Below are 12,623 nucleotides of genomic sequence, written 5' to 3' on the forward strand. Positions count from 1 at the left end.
TTTTGAGGCCTTCGGGTATCTTCAACTGCTTTTCCTTGAGTAGGAGGTCGAAGATTTGCTCCGTTTTAGTCACGTCAAAATCGAACCCTCTGGGCGGACCTGGTGGCTTTACCCATTTGCAGGACACGGGGTTTGCCCCCCGAGTCCATTCAGCCACTGCTACCTCTTGATCTCCCGCAGAGCCTTCGTCTTCATCTGCCTCAACCAGGACTACCGCACGCTTGAATTTGTCCTGGTACAAGTCCGGATGGCGCTGTTCATATGCTGACAGCTTCTGAACCATGTGCGCCAGTGAAGGGTAGTCTGCTTGGGAGGCCATATCCTTGATTTGTGAGGCAAGGCCCACCACTGCCAACTCGACTGCTTCTTTTTCAGTCACACGAGCCGAATAACATCGGTTCCTCAGATTTCTGAAGCGCTGGATGTATTCCGCCACGGTTTCTCCACGCTTCTGACGTATTTGAGCTAGATTGGCAATGCCGGCCTCGGAAGCTTCTGAGTGAAACTGCATATGGAACTGTTCTTCCAACTGCTTCCAAGTCCGGATCGAGTCCGGTGGCAACGAAGTATACCACCCGAAAGCCGATCCCGTGAGGGACTGTGCGAAGAACCTCACGCGTAGTGGATCCGACGCTGAGGCCGTTCCTAGCTGTGCCAAATATCGGCTCACATGCTCGATGGAGCTGGAACCATCTGATCCACTGAATTTGGAGAAATCAGGGAGCCGATACTTGGGTGGTAGTGGGACCAATTCGTACTCATCGGGGTACGGCTTGGAATAGCCGATTGTCCTCCTTTTCGGCACCATGCCGAACTGATCTCTCAGTATAGTACTGATTTGATCCGCGGTGCTGGCTGCAGGAGTCAAACTCTGAAGATTCGCCGGGGTGGCGTACCTAGCCAGCCATGCTTGCTTTTCCAGCTCTGAGCCAACTGCAGGAGCTGGGCTCTGGAGGTTCGTCGGGGTGGCATATTTAGCTAGCCACGTCTGCTTCTCAAGATCTGTCGCCGATGTTCCTCCTGTTTTTCCAGAAGTCCCTGCTGTTGCGGCCTGGTTTGTGAGTGCCCAGTTACCGCAGTCTGGCACGTATGTGCACATGTACCCGTGAGGGATCTCCTTAGGCGCCTCATGCAAGAACTGGCAGTCACTAGGGTCACCACCGATCTTGTAGACGACGAATGCCGGTGAATTCGGCACCTCTGGTGCTGCCAACGCAAATGGCAGCGGTGGACGGGACTGGAGTGGAATCTCTCCTTGGTGTGTCCCGAGAGCTGGTCCTGACGGAGAGTACTGGTGCCTCATGATCTCCTGGATCACCCGAAGAGCGACACGCTCCAAAGTGTTCACCAGGTTCTCAGAGTGGCGGTGTAGCGAGTGAGCCACCATGTAGTTAATCTCCTGACGCAGGGACCTGGTGCGCTCTTCTAACGGGGCAGACAGGTCTATTCCATCGAACGCACCATCAGGCGAGAACCCCTTCCACCTGATGCCATGTGAACGGGTTCTGTGAAAAGAGCCGATGAGGTCGGCTTCGAGGATTGCTTTGACCTCGTCATACTTCTTCTTGAGCTCGTCGGTCAGATCCTCGTACGTGACTGGAGTGCCGTCCGCCATCTCAGATGTAGATGGCGATGTGGTTGATGTCGAAGCTTGTCCCACCGGGCGTGCCAGAATGTGTTGCGGTCAGAAACCCACCGGCGAGCAACGACGGGCAACACAGTAGAGCCGGGAACAACTTAGGGCTGCGGCTGGCCCTGGTCCCTCCGAGCGACGGCCCGCAAAGCCTCTGGTACGCACGTCCGATGCTGGTGCAAGGGCGTGCCACCTGACCTATACCTGGTCAGGAAGGTGATGGAGATGCCTCGCTTAGTTTCCTGCATGGCATACACGTAAACATTAAATACGAGCCTCGATCGGCTCTCAGGTTATCCTGTGAATCGGCTCAAGGAGCCGATCCACCCATGATTCGTACGAGGTGCACGAATATATGGTGGTCCTGCTTGATCAAGATAAAGCTAAAGCGATCTACGACGATTTAGGGTTTTCACCGCATAATCGGATCATCCTACTCACGATTGGGCCTCGCGGTCACGTACGGTGATCGTAAGCCGGTCCTAGACAAGGCCTAAAAACCAACACGAGGTTGATCCTCGGAACATCCTGTCTAGGGCTAGCAAACGACACCCTACGCGTCGCTGGATCCTCCAACCCTTTGTAAGGCCTAACTATTGCAGATATTAAACTAATCCTTGAAGAACAAGGAGCAACCGTAACAGATCGGATCTACTAAATAATGATCAAGCGGGGTGCCGCCCCTACACCTAAGATAGGTGTAAGGGCGGCTAGATGTATAAGGGTTGCACTACGACAGCATATGATACGAAGAACAATGCTAACCCTAACACATCTAAGATAACTACGTTGCTCGCCATCAAAAAGGCTTCAGTACGAGCAACGCATGAACAACGAAATAAGCTTATGCTGCCTAGATCGCAAGATGCGATCTAGGCAGCATGATGCTTACCGGAAAGAAACCCTCGAGACGAAGGAGTTGGCGATGCGCCGAGATTGATTTGTGTTGAACGTTGGTTCTTGTTTATTTCATAAACCCTAGATACATATTTATAGTCCAGGGGACTTTCTAATTTAGGTGTGCACCTAACCGTGCACGGATAAAACTCTATCTTTTAATCTAAGATGCGATCTACTATATTACAGATACACGGGCAATCCAGCCCAAACTCCTCGTGCAAGGCCGCTTCAGAGATCTTCCACATGTAATCTTCCAAGCCCATCTCCCTTACGGCCCATCTCCTGATTTGGCCAAAATCTGGTGATAACAGGCACAGAAGCAAAAGAGGGTAGAAACCCTATGTGTGAGTCATCATATGGCAAACAGCCAATTGGTGCAAGTAAAGACAGAGAGAAACCAATAGGAAGTCTCCTGGGAACATTGATTATGCCAAAACAATGGCATAATCAAAGATATCCAGCAAGGAAATGATCCTATATAGCTAGCCTGAATTACTTGGCACCTATGACCACTACACCATCAGACAGATAGACATATTATGTCTATTTTTGTTTGTCAACATCAACAGCTACTGGCAATCCAACAAAGGATCACCCAGAAAGCATCTAGTGAGCCACAGCAAGCCAACAAGAGGGGAGCTACCCAAAAGCAGTATATGATTACTGCTAGGGTCACCTCAACCACTGAAACAGCCCAAACCATCAAGCCAAGCACTTGTATCATCACCCAGATTGGGTTCAAAGTGGAGCTAGGGTCCCCAACCACTATTGGCATCCCTCTAGCTCAATCAAGCTAATTACAAGAGTCATCACTGCAAGCAGTTCATCTCATTTATCCAATAAACAAGGACAAGCTATACAGTTAAATGAAGTTCACAAATCACCAGTAACTGGAACACTTACACATGATCCAATTGATCACTGCAAGCAACAGCAATTGCTTGAGTCAACCACAGCACACACCAGCATAAGGCATGGTGATACACAGTCACCAGGATAAGCCCAGACAGGCACAGGCAGAAAGTAAAGCAAGCAATAAACAAGCAGCTGATGATCACTTGATCACAAGAGCTTGCCAGAGCCTACCAAAGCATGCTAGAATCAATTATTAGCATCACTCAGTACTTGTATGAGTTAACAGCCACAGTTAAGCAAAGGGTGGCTTCACAGATAATCAATTAATAACCTTATGATTGTATCCAGAAGCACATCAAAGGTTTGATGAACCACTGGATCATGATAAACAAATAAAGCACTTAGTACTTATCACTGAATCACACCATTAAGCCAACAGCAATGCTCAGATGAGCATGCTCATGAATTTGAGCACAAGAACTAGCCACAGAAGCTCAGGCACTTGCAAATTTGCAAGAATTGCATACTGCAATTAAGCCATGGAAGCATATATGAATACACTTGAGTGTCAGGCAAGCATAGAAACAAGAACAGAGGCACAGGGAGGAATTCTAGCAAGAAATGCAAGCTTTAACAAGCACATAGCTTAGTAATTTTGCACAGAACCATGCACAACAAAGCTAACCACAATTAAGCAGGCCCTTAGGCAGAGTAGGGCAGCACAGCAGCACACGCAGCACATCAGCATAAGCAGCACAGCAGCACAAGCAGCACAGGTAACAGAGGAGGAAGGAGGAGGGGAGCACTTACAGGCGATGCGAGCGAAGAAGCACGGCCGTGGCGGCCACAGCGGCACACGCCGGGCGAACGGCGGTGCCAGCCAGGCCAGGCCGCGGCAGAGCCGCAGCTCCAGCACCACCTCGACGAAGCTCGCGGCGGCGCCACAGTACCAGGAGCACCGGCAGGCGACGACTCGCCGCGGAACTCCACGGCCTTGCGAGCAGGCGAGTTGGGGGCGAGAAGCGGGGACGGCAAGGACCAAATCGACGCGGTAGATCTGGTGCGCCGTCACGAGGCGGTTTAGATGCGCCCCATCTCACCGCCGGCGATGGCCGGAGGCGGCCGGAACATTTCGGCGAAGACGGCGGCGACCACGGCGTCGCCAGAGCTCGATAGGGTTAGGGTTCGTGGGCGCGTGGGGGAAGAAAGGGGTCGGTGCGACCGACCGAGCCCAAGTGGCTCGGGTTAGGGTTAGCCCGTCGGGCCACCTGACAGGTGGGGCCCAAGGGTCTTTTAGACATTTCACAAATTAATAAAAATGATGAAACTTTGAAAACAATAGTAAATGTTTAATAGCTCTAAAAAAATAGTTAAAAATATGAAAATTGATCAGCATAAAATTCTCTATCTAAATAAAATATCGAAGAGAATTTTTGAAGACACTTAAGAATAAGTCTCAATTTTGATGATTTAAATAATCATTTAAATCACACCTATTATTTTCAATAATAAAAATAAGTCCATTAATGCATTTGGACTTTAAAAACACCTTGACAACATTTCAAAGATTGTATTTACCCTAAATTAAGTATCTCCAAATTGTTCTTAGTATTAACCTCTCACATGAAATAATAACGACATCGGAAGGGGGGAACAAACCCTAAAACTGGAATCATGCATAATTGCCTCTTTAACCATTGCCCTTATCGGACAATGATGCTATTTTTCAGAGACAGAGGACAAGGGTCAGTCCACACCATCCAACTGCAAAACTTTGCAGTGTTCAGGCAAGTTCATCACTTGCTCATATCATTTGAGTATTTCTATCAAATTACTTGCAAAGTACTATGGTTATCACTATTGCATAAAAACCAAAACCACTACTTTCATAATTATGAATATGACTATGTGGTGGGCAATGGAACCATGGATTATGTTGATATGGTGGAGGTTCCATTGCAAGGGTTTATATCCATCTAGGATTAAACAACAAATGTCGCCAGTGATTCTTGTGCCGTAAGACCCGTGTTAACCATAAGATCTGGAGTGGGACGGAGTAGTCAAAAGTGTTTCCACCTCTCGTTCATCAACGGATGCGCTTTACCGTAGACACTTGTATCTGTCAGGGCAAGCGGTTGGCTGGGGAAGCCTTAAGTCCCCACGGCATAGTCCGTAGACACTTGTCGCTCGAAGAGCAAGCGGTTGGCTGGGGAAGCCTTAAGTCCCCACGGTATTGCGGTCTATGATGGGTTGCAGCTACCGGCGAAGGAGTTTGGTTAACGAGTCCCAAACTGTTATCGTGGTCGGGGTCCACCCGTGAGTGGGAATAATGGGACCGGCGAGGACCCAGGGTCGGGGCATGCAACAAAGGGTGGGTGTTCGAGGTAGCGGAGGAACATGATTGGCTAGACCTTATACCGGACCTCACACCATAGGAAGTGTGAACGGGAGAGCTGCCCGGTTGGCACCAAGGTTAAGATCTCTTATGGGTAAAGCAACACACCTCTGCAGAGTGTAAAGAATCGTGACTGTCACTCCTCGTTCCGGATATGGAATCGCGAACGCGGCCGGAAAGGAGCTCCATGAAGTTCTAGTAAACCGGTGAAGGCTGACGGACATAGCTCTTTGAAATAAAAGCAATCTCTTGAAGAAATGTTTATCAAAACCTGCATTGGTATTAGACTTTCTGGTCTAATATCGTAGCTAGTGCATTAAACACCTCTTATCTATAATGAACTTGTTGAGTATGCTCGTACTCATCCCATTCTTAAATCCCTTGCTTAGATTGTCTGAATCGTCTGGAGGAGGACTACGACAACCCTGAAGGAGCCGAGATCATCGGCTATGAAGAACCAGACCTCTCGGGAGGTATTGAAGGCGTAGACTACCTCATAGTCTACGGAACCGGGGAGGCTTCCGGAGGAGATCAAGCCTAAACATCTCGAGTAGTAGTAGTAGTAGTCGAGCAGCCCAAACTCTTAATACTAGCTGCTTGAGAGAATAAATGTATAACTTGGTGAAACTTCTATATTGTAAGTTAAGTTGGGTTCGCCTCGAACCCAAGAGTATCCCTCTTAGGAACCAAGAGGAACTCCGAGACAATATGTGTAATATGCTTGTAATAATAAATGAATGAGTTATGGACCTGCTATGTTCTGTTGTACTACTCTGAGGGATGTAATATTTGCGGAATGGTACTTCGTGAATGTTATATCAACGACTGGCATACTACAACATGCAGTGGTATGCAGGGTCACCACATGATAAGAAGTGAAAAAATGGCTAAGTGCGGCTCACACTTGGGCAGGGGCAAGGTTATATAGGCAGATGAAGACTTTTGTCCCGGTTGGTAAGGCAAATCGGGACCAAAGGGTAGGCCTATGGTCCCGGCTTGTGATACAAACCGGGACCAAAGGGGTCCGAGGCCTGACACGGCCTGCTGCACCCTGTCGTTGTCCCTTTAGTCCCGGTTTGTATCACAAACCGGACCAATTGCTTCAAAACCGGGACTGTTGCTCCCAGGGGCTTTGGACAAAAGGCCTCTTCTCTACTAGTGAAGCCCGTCGGGCCGTCGGGCCGTGGGGCGGGCCATAGTGTAAAATCATGTTTTCGGGCTACCCAGGCCCGGCCCAGCTGTCGGGCCAACAATTTCAGGCACAGGCCCGAGTTTTTCGGGCCGGGCCTCAGGCCGGGCTACTAAGTATGATGTCACTTAGGGGCTAACGGATTGATCAGATTTCTTCTTTAACAACCTTATACCATATTTTCTCTAAATTAGCAAATCGGATAATGCCTGATTGCAGATTCGAACACGGATATAGGAGACCACGAATTCAAAAAAATGGAGCTAATTTGGGATGAAAATAAAATTAGTCGGATATATTTAGGTTGGAAAACCATACAATCAAAAATATTTGTTAAAACAAGTGTGACAAATAACACGTAAAATAAAATTATGTACTCCCTCCATCTCACAGAGTTTATAGATTTATCAAAATTTAGATGTATCTAGACACTAAATAGCATCAAGATACATCCAAATTTTGACAAATTTTAGAAAACCTTCATGTAACAGAGACTAATATGATAATATGAATAAATATAGCATAAACACATGAATAAAGTAGGTTTATATGGATTCAATAACGCAAACACAAGATAAGGATTACACTAACACATGCTTTAAAAGCTTAGTATCATTATAAGTTTGGACTTTATATTCGGTTGACCGACTATGTAAGTGAGTTATTGTTTAACGAACGAACTTACCAACCCACTATCTACTATATTAGCTTTGATATTTCGGATGAAAATTGGATTATCGAGATAAAATCCATCGGATAATCTCTAAAAAAAATCAAATTCAAATATTCGGGTGCTATTTGACATACCATACCATATATCGAAATCAAGCATCCTTATCTATTAGATTTCCTGAAACCGGATTTGGATTCTCTAAAATGAATTCGGAAACGAGTACGGCGCGAAAATTATCCTATCTATTTACACCGATAGGGTCCCCCAACACCGCCCCCAATTTAGTTCGAGCCTTTTTTTTCATTCTAATAAATTAGCCATTTCTTATGATAGCTAAATTTGAAAGAAAATTATAGCAAATATATTACCACTACTTGAAAATTCATTTAATTCGGTAGACTACAATCTACCAAAATATTCTGAAATAGCATATGTCCCATAGAAACACACAATATGGCCTGATAATTTTGAGTAATCACTCATCTCTATCCTTGATCATCTTTTTGCTTCTTCTCGAATCAAGCCCTTCTCATTGGGTCCGGGTGCTAACGATCGACCGCCATGATACAAATCTCCCTTTGTGAGTAGCTTGAGCTCTATTTCCTTTTTCTTGACCTCTACCTTGGCTCTTGACCGAGCATCAGAGTCATCAACTACGAGCTTCATATTTTTTGTACATCACAAGGTAGTTCTTGACAAGGGTTTAGACCCCAGGAGGGGCCCCGAACGTGATCATCTTGGAGTACAAGCCACACCAACATCACCGAACGACGGATTTTGTGGGACACACATGTAACCAACCTAGATTGGATCTAGGTTATTGACGTGGAGTCTCCACGATAATGCACGTGGTTCATGGACTTAGGTTTTAGGGAAAGAGGTGTGCTGGTTAGTTGGCTAGCTTACAAGCAAGAAGGGGGCGATATTAGCCTAGGTTCGACCCCTAATAATGAGGTAAAGACCTACTCATGCTTGTGTGTTCTTGATTATTGATGAATATGATTACAATGATGCCGTGATGGATATGGTTGTCTACGGTTTTTCTATGAGGTATCACCTTGTCTCCTCTTTTCCCGCCAGCCCCTCTTATAGCCTTTATATAGGAGGTTGCGACGCAGGTATCGAGTCCAGCTCGTTTACAAGTTAAATGTGAACTCTAGGGTTATGTGTCTTCGGCATGTTCTTGTTCCGCACACTAGGAACATGGGCCTTGAACGCTTCACGGTTGCCAAATCATCCTGGGTTACATGATCCTTACCAGGTCATGAGGTGGGCCTCCAGTTACGTAACATGAGGTATGTTAATGATGGGAACCCGAAGGGTCCCACGTTAGTTATCTTTTACGGTGAGGGTTAGCATAGGCGTTGCCACTTGTAAATCCAGTTGGCACCTATAACCCTATTTCCCACAATGTATATGAGGGGAACGGGACCGCCAAATGGGTAACCACATCCTCTCACCATCATCTCTCACACATCCATCCACCCACCATTCACGAAATCTGGCTCTACCTTGCGATTGTGAGAGCATACGACGGATAGTCACACGATGTGACAAACAGAGTAATGTTTTTACTGGATATTGTATGCCCGGGTTAGAACGTGTATAAATATATGTCTCTGGGTGTTACCATCCCGATTTCGGAACGTGGCCCCTCCAAACACAAATATACCATCGTAGAATATCCTCAACACAACATATGCCCATAGTTTTTATTTATAAAACTGAACAAATTAGAAGATGTAAAGGTTTTCAGTACTACTCCAATGGAGTACAAAATTATGAAGCCTTGGTTTTGGAACGGAGGGAGTAGGTGGCACTCTAATGGTGTCTAACACGGTATCTAGCTTTCTTAGGGTAGAGACTAGAGAGTCTCATGTGAGCATGATGTATGTATCTTCTCGCGCCTTGGGTCCTTGACGCACGTTTTTAATCCTTGAGCTTTGGGCTCTTGTCAGCACTTCCAGTCAGCAGGTATTACCAAGCACCGATTGCTTCCATTACTAAATGTGTAAGTTCACATTCCATAGCAATAAAAGTATTGCAACTTGCAGGTATGATGTAGGCGTAAGCTTCTTGCATTTACTAAGCTCTTTTGGTATGCTTCCACTGAGCCCAGCACCTTTGCAAACAGCCGAGTTAGATTGCCCAGCTCACAGATGTTGGCAGTTCAGCATTGAAGTTGTTCTCTGATATATCAAGTTCCTTCAAACTTTTGAGACCACCAATTGACCAAGGGATGGTGCCTGTGAACTTGCATCCGGGGAGTTGAAGAACTTTTAGCAGCTTCAGGGGGCTTGAGGGAAGTGCTTTAAATCGATTCAATGTCATTCTTCTTTCTGGATCAACGATGAAATGGAATCAAAACAGGAGGGAGGTTGCTTTTTTGCTTTCGACTCTCCTCGTCTCGTGGTTACTGGTTTCCTTTTCTCAATGAGTCTAAACTCTACTTTTCATCTCGTAAGAAATTTTTTTTTTGCGAACACGCAAAAGCTTTGCGTGTCATTGCATTAGAAGAAAAAGAAGCGGACTACAGCGGTTCTGGCATTCAAGAGGGAATGCGGGTACAAGGCGTGCTAGAATGGTAGGGCGACCATGAGCATGCCAAGAGAGTACAACGCCCGAAAAAAAGTGTAGAGCCCTATCTCCAAATGTTGCCCAGCCCTACTGCACCCGATAGCTTCCAAAGCTCCACTTCTTCGGAGATGCGCTTGCAGATACCTCGAGCAGTCTCCGCCGAGCGCTCGAAGACGCGGTTGTTCCTCTCCTTCCAGAGTGTCCATACCACGAGGAGGATAAGGGAGTCGAACCCTTTCCTCAGCTGCTGCGGGACGCGCCGCCTAGAGTCGGGCCACCACTCGATGAGCATGTCACCGGCCAAGGGCGTCAGGTGCGACAAGTTGCAGCGCTGGAGCGTGGCATGCCAGACCTCCCTAGCGAGGACGCAACCGAGGGCGAGATGATCCGCCGTCTCAGGGGCCTGCTCACAAAGAGGGCAGTTGGAGTGGGATTGCATACCATGCCGCAACATGCGATCCGCCGTCCAAATACGCCATTGCATTGCAAGCCAGATGTGGATCCGTAAGAATATTGCCAACCCCTCATCCTACGGAGGATTAATCGATTTGACACAGAGGTCACAAACGCTGAGACGTTTCTGGCATGAAAGAGTCACTGATACACCGTCGTCTTTCCATAGCCCACTCAAGTCCCTGACGCTGACGGGTGGCGAGATGCGATGCTTTCCGGTCGCAGTCGTACCAAGCCATGAACGGTGACGTCCGATCAAAAGAGTGGACCTATTGATTCCATGCCGCCCGCCACGCTGCCCGCGCCGCGCGGCGAGGAAATGTTCGCCGACTGCGACGGCGCCACGCGACCTAACTATTACGCGTGCTATAGACCTTGCGCAGGCCCATAGGTGCGACCGCGAGGCATGTTCAAATTTCCACAGCCGCTGTTACGACCAGCGACGGGGAATTAACACCGCAGATGAACTTTACTGGAGGTTCATTGGAGATAATTAGATAAACTCAAACGATGATTCAGATAGCAGCACGCAGCGACATGTATCAACGAACAAGAAAATGGTGATTTCTTGCGTTATTGCTAGGAGTACAAGCCATGTTGTATGGAGTAACATCGATCGGGTAACACGAACATTAAGTAAACAGGGCATCCAGCCCACATCACACGCACGCACGCACACGAACTGAAAATAGGCAAGCCACCGCTGCCGCTGCTCTTTCTTTCATATTTCCTGGCTCCCCCGTAGGATGGATCTTGTGGAGAGCGCGCACGTCCGGGGACGTCGGTAGCGGAGCGCGGACGAACCTCCAACCTCCCCTGTTACTGTCACTTATCAGCGGTTTATCACGCGAGGGAGTAGAATGGTGGAGCGGGCCTTTCAAGCCCGTGCGTGGGTGCGGCCGAGGTGGGCGGCGCGGAGGTCTGCGGGGTCGACGGCGGCGGCGCGGTTGGCTGGGCGGTAGTGGCCGGTGACGGGATCAGGGACCCACGACGCGTCGGTGGCGGCCTTCTCGGCCTCGCCAGCCGCCTTCCTGTCAGCGGCGCCGCGCCTCATCGCGCCGGAGGCGGCCGCCGCGGCGTAGCCCCTGGTGTTCGGGGCGAGCAGCTGGGCGAGCGCGCGGGCAGCAGCGGAGCCGGAGAGAGCGAGAGCCATCGGATCTTCTGTGTGTCGATCGGACGGCTGGTGGCGCTCTGGGCTCTGTGCTGCTGCTGCTCCGGGTAGATGGGTGCGGTGGTGTAGGAGGATGAGAGAGTCGAGAGGGAGGAGCTGTATTTAAAGGGAGACGGTCAAACGGGAGAGGGAGAGAGCGGGGGTTTTGGATTTGCGTAGCTCTTGGGTGGCGGGAGGGCCGCGTGCCGACTGACGAGCGGCAGAAAGCACCACGAAATGGCGCCGCGGGTTCGTCACTTCCTCTTGCTGGCCTTGGACGTGGTCGGCTTGATATTTTTGTTTACTCGTCCTGCTGCCGGGGCAGCGTGCAACGCCCGGTTCTCTGGACACCTGGCTATGAGTAATGATTAGGAACGGTTCAGATGAGCCAGCCAAGTCGGGTTACTTTTTTGGTGGGACGGCTGGATGTAAAACGGATTGGCACGATGAGGTTAATACTTTAGAGCATCTCCAGCCGGGCCTCCTCCAAAACAACCCCTAAGAGCATGGCTAATAGAATAGCTGGCTGCTGGCTCTAGACTTATGCCATGTCACCTAAAGCCTTTATAAAAGCCCACTTGTATAACAGGCTAGCTATTAGATTGGCTATAGTCTGGCATGTGTATGCAATTTACTAGGATCCAATGTAAACTACAACTTTGTGGCCATTTCAAACACCATAGATATATATGTCATTCATGCCAACAGGATGTGACGAGACAAACTGATTAATATTCAGACCACATTTAAACATTACATAACAAATAAGATCTTCGGCAAACGAGCCGTTAATTTCGA

At 48.3% G+C, this 12,623-nt stretch overlaps 2 protein-coding genes across 2 annotated transcripts; both read right to left on the reverse strand.

The window, feature by feature from the left end:
• Positions 1–10,286: 10,286 nt before the first annotated feature.
• Positions 10,287–10,676, reverse strand: LOC139837989 (uncharacterized). The gene has a single exon (XM_071827332.1). The coding sequence runs from the start codon at positions 10,674–10,676 to the stop codon at positions 10,287–10,289; it is 390 nt and encodes a 129-aa protein (XP_071683433.1).
• A 736-nt stretch (positions 10,677–11,412) lies between these two features.
• LOC127342313 (late embryogenesis abundant protein Lea5-like) lies at positions 11,413–11,934 on the reverse strand. Its single transcript, XM_051368248.2, has one exon. The coding sequence runs from the start codon at positions 11,826–11,828 to the stop codon at positions 11,553–11,555; it is 276 nt and encodes a 91-aa protein (XP_051224208.1). The 5' UTR covers positions 11,829–11,934; the 3' UTR covers positions 11,413–11,552.
• Positions 11,935–12,623: the final 689 nt, after the last annotated feature.

This window comes from Lolium perenne, chromosome 3 (assembly GCF_019359855.2).
Source record: "Lolium perenne isolate Kyuss_39 chromosome 3, Kyuss_2.0, whole genome shotgun sequence".
Classification (NCBI taxonomy): Eukaryota; Viridiplantae; Streptophyta; class Magnoliopsida; order Poales; family Poaceae; genus Lolium; species Lolium perenne.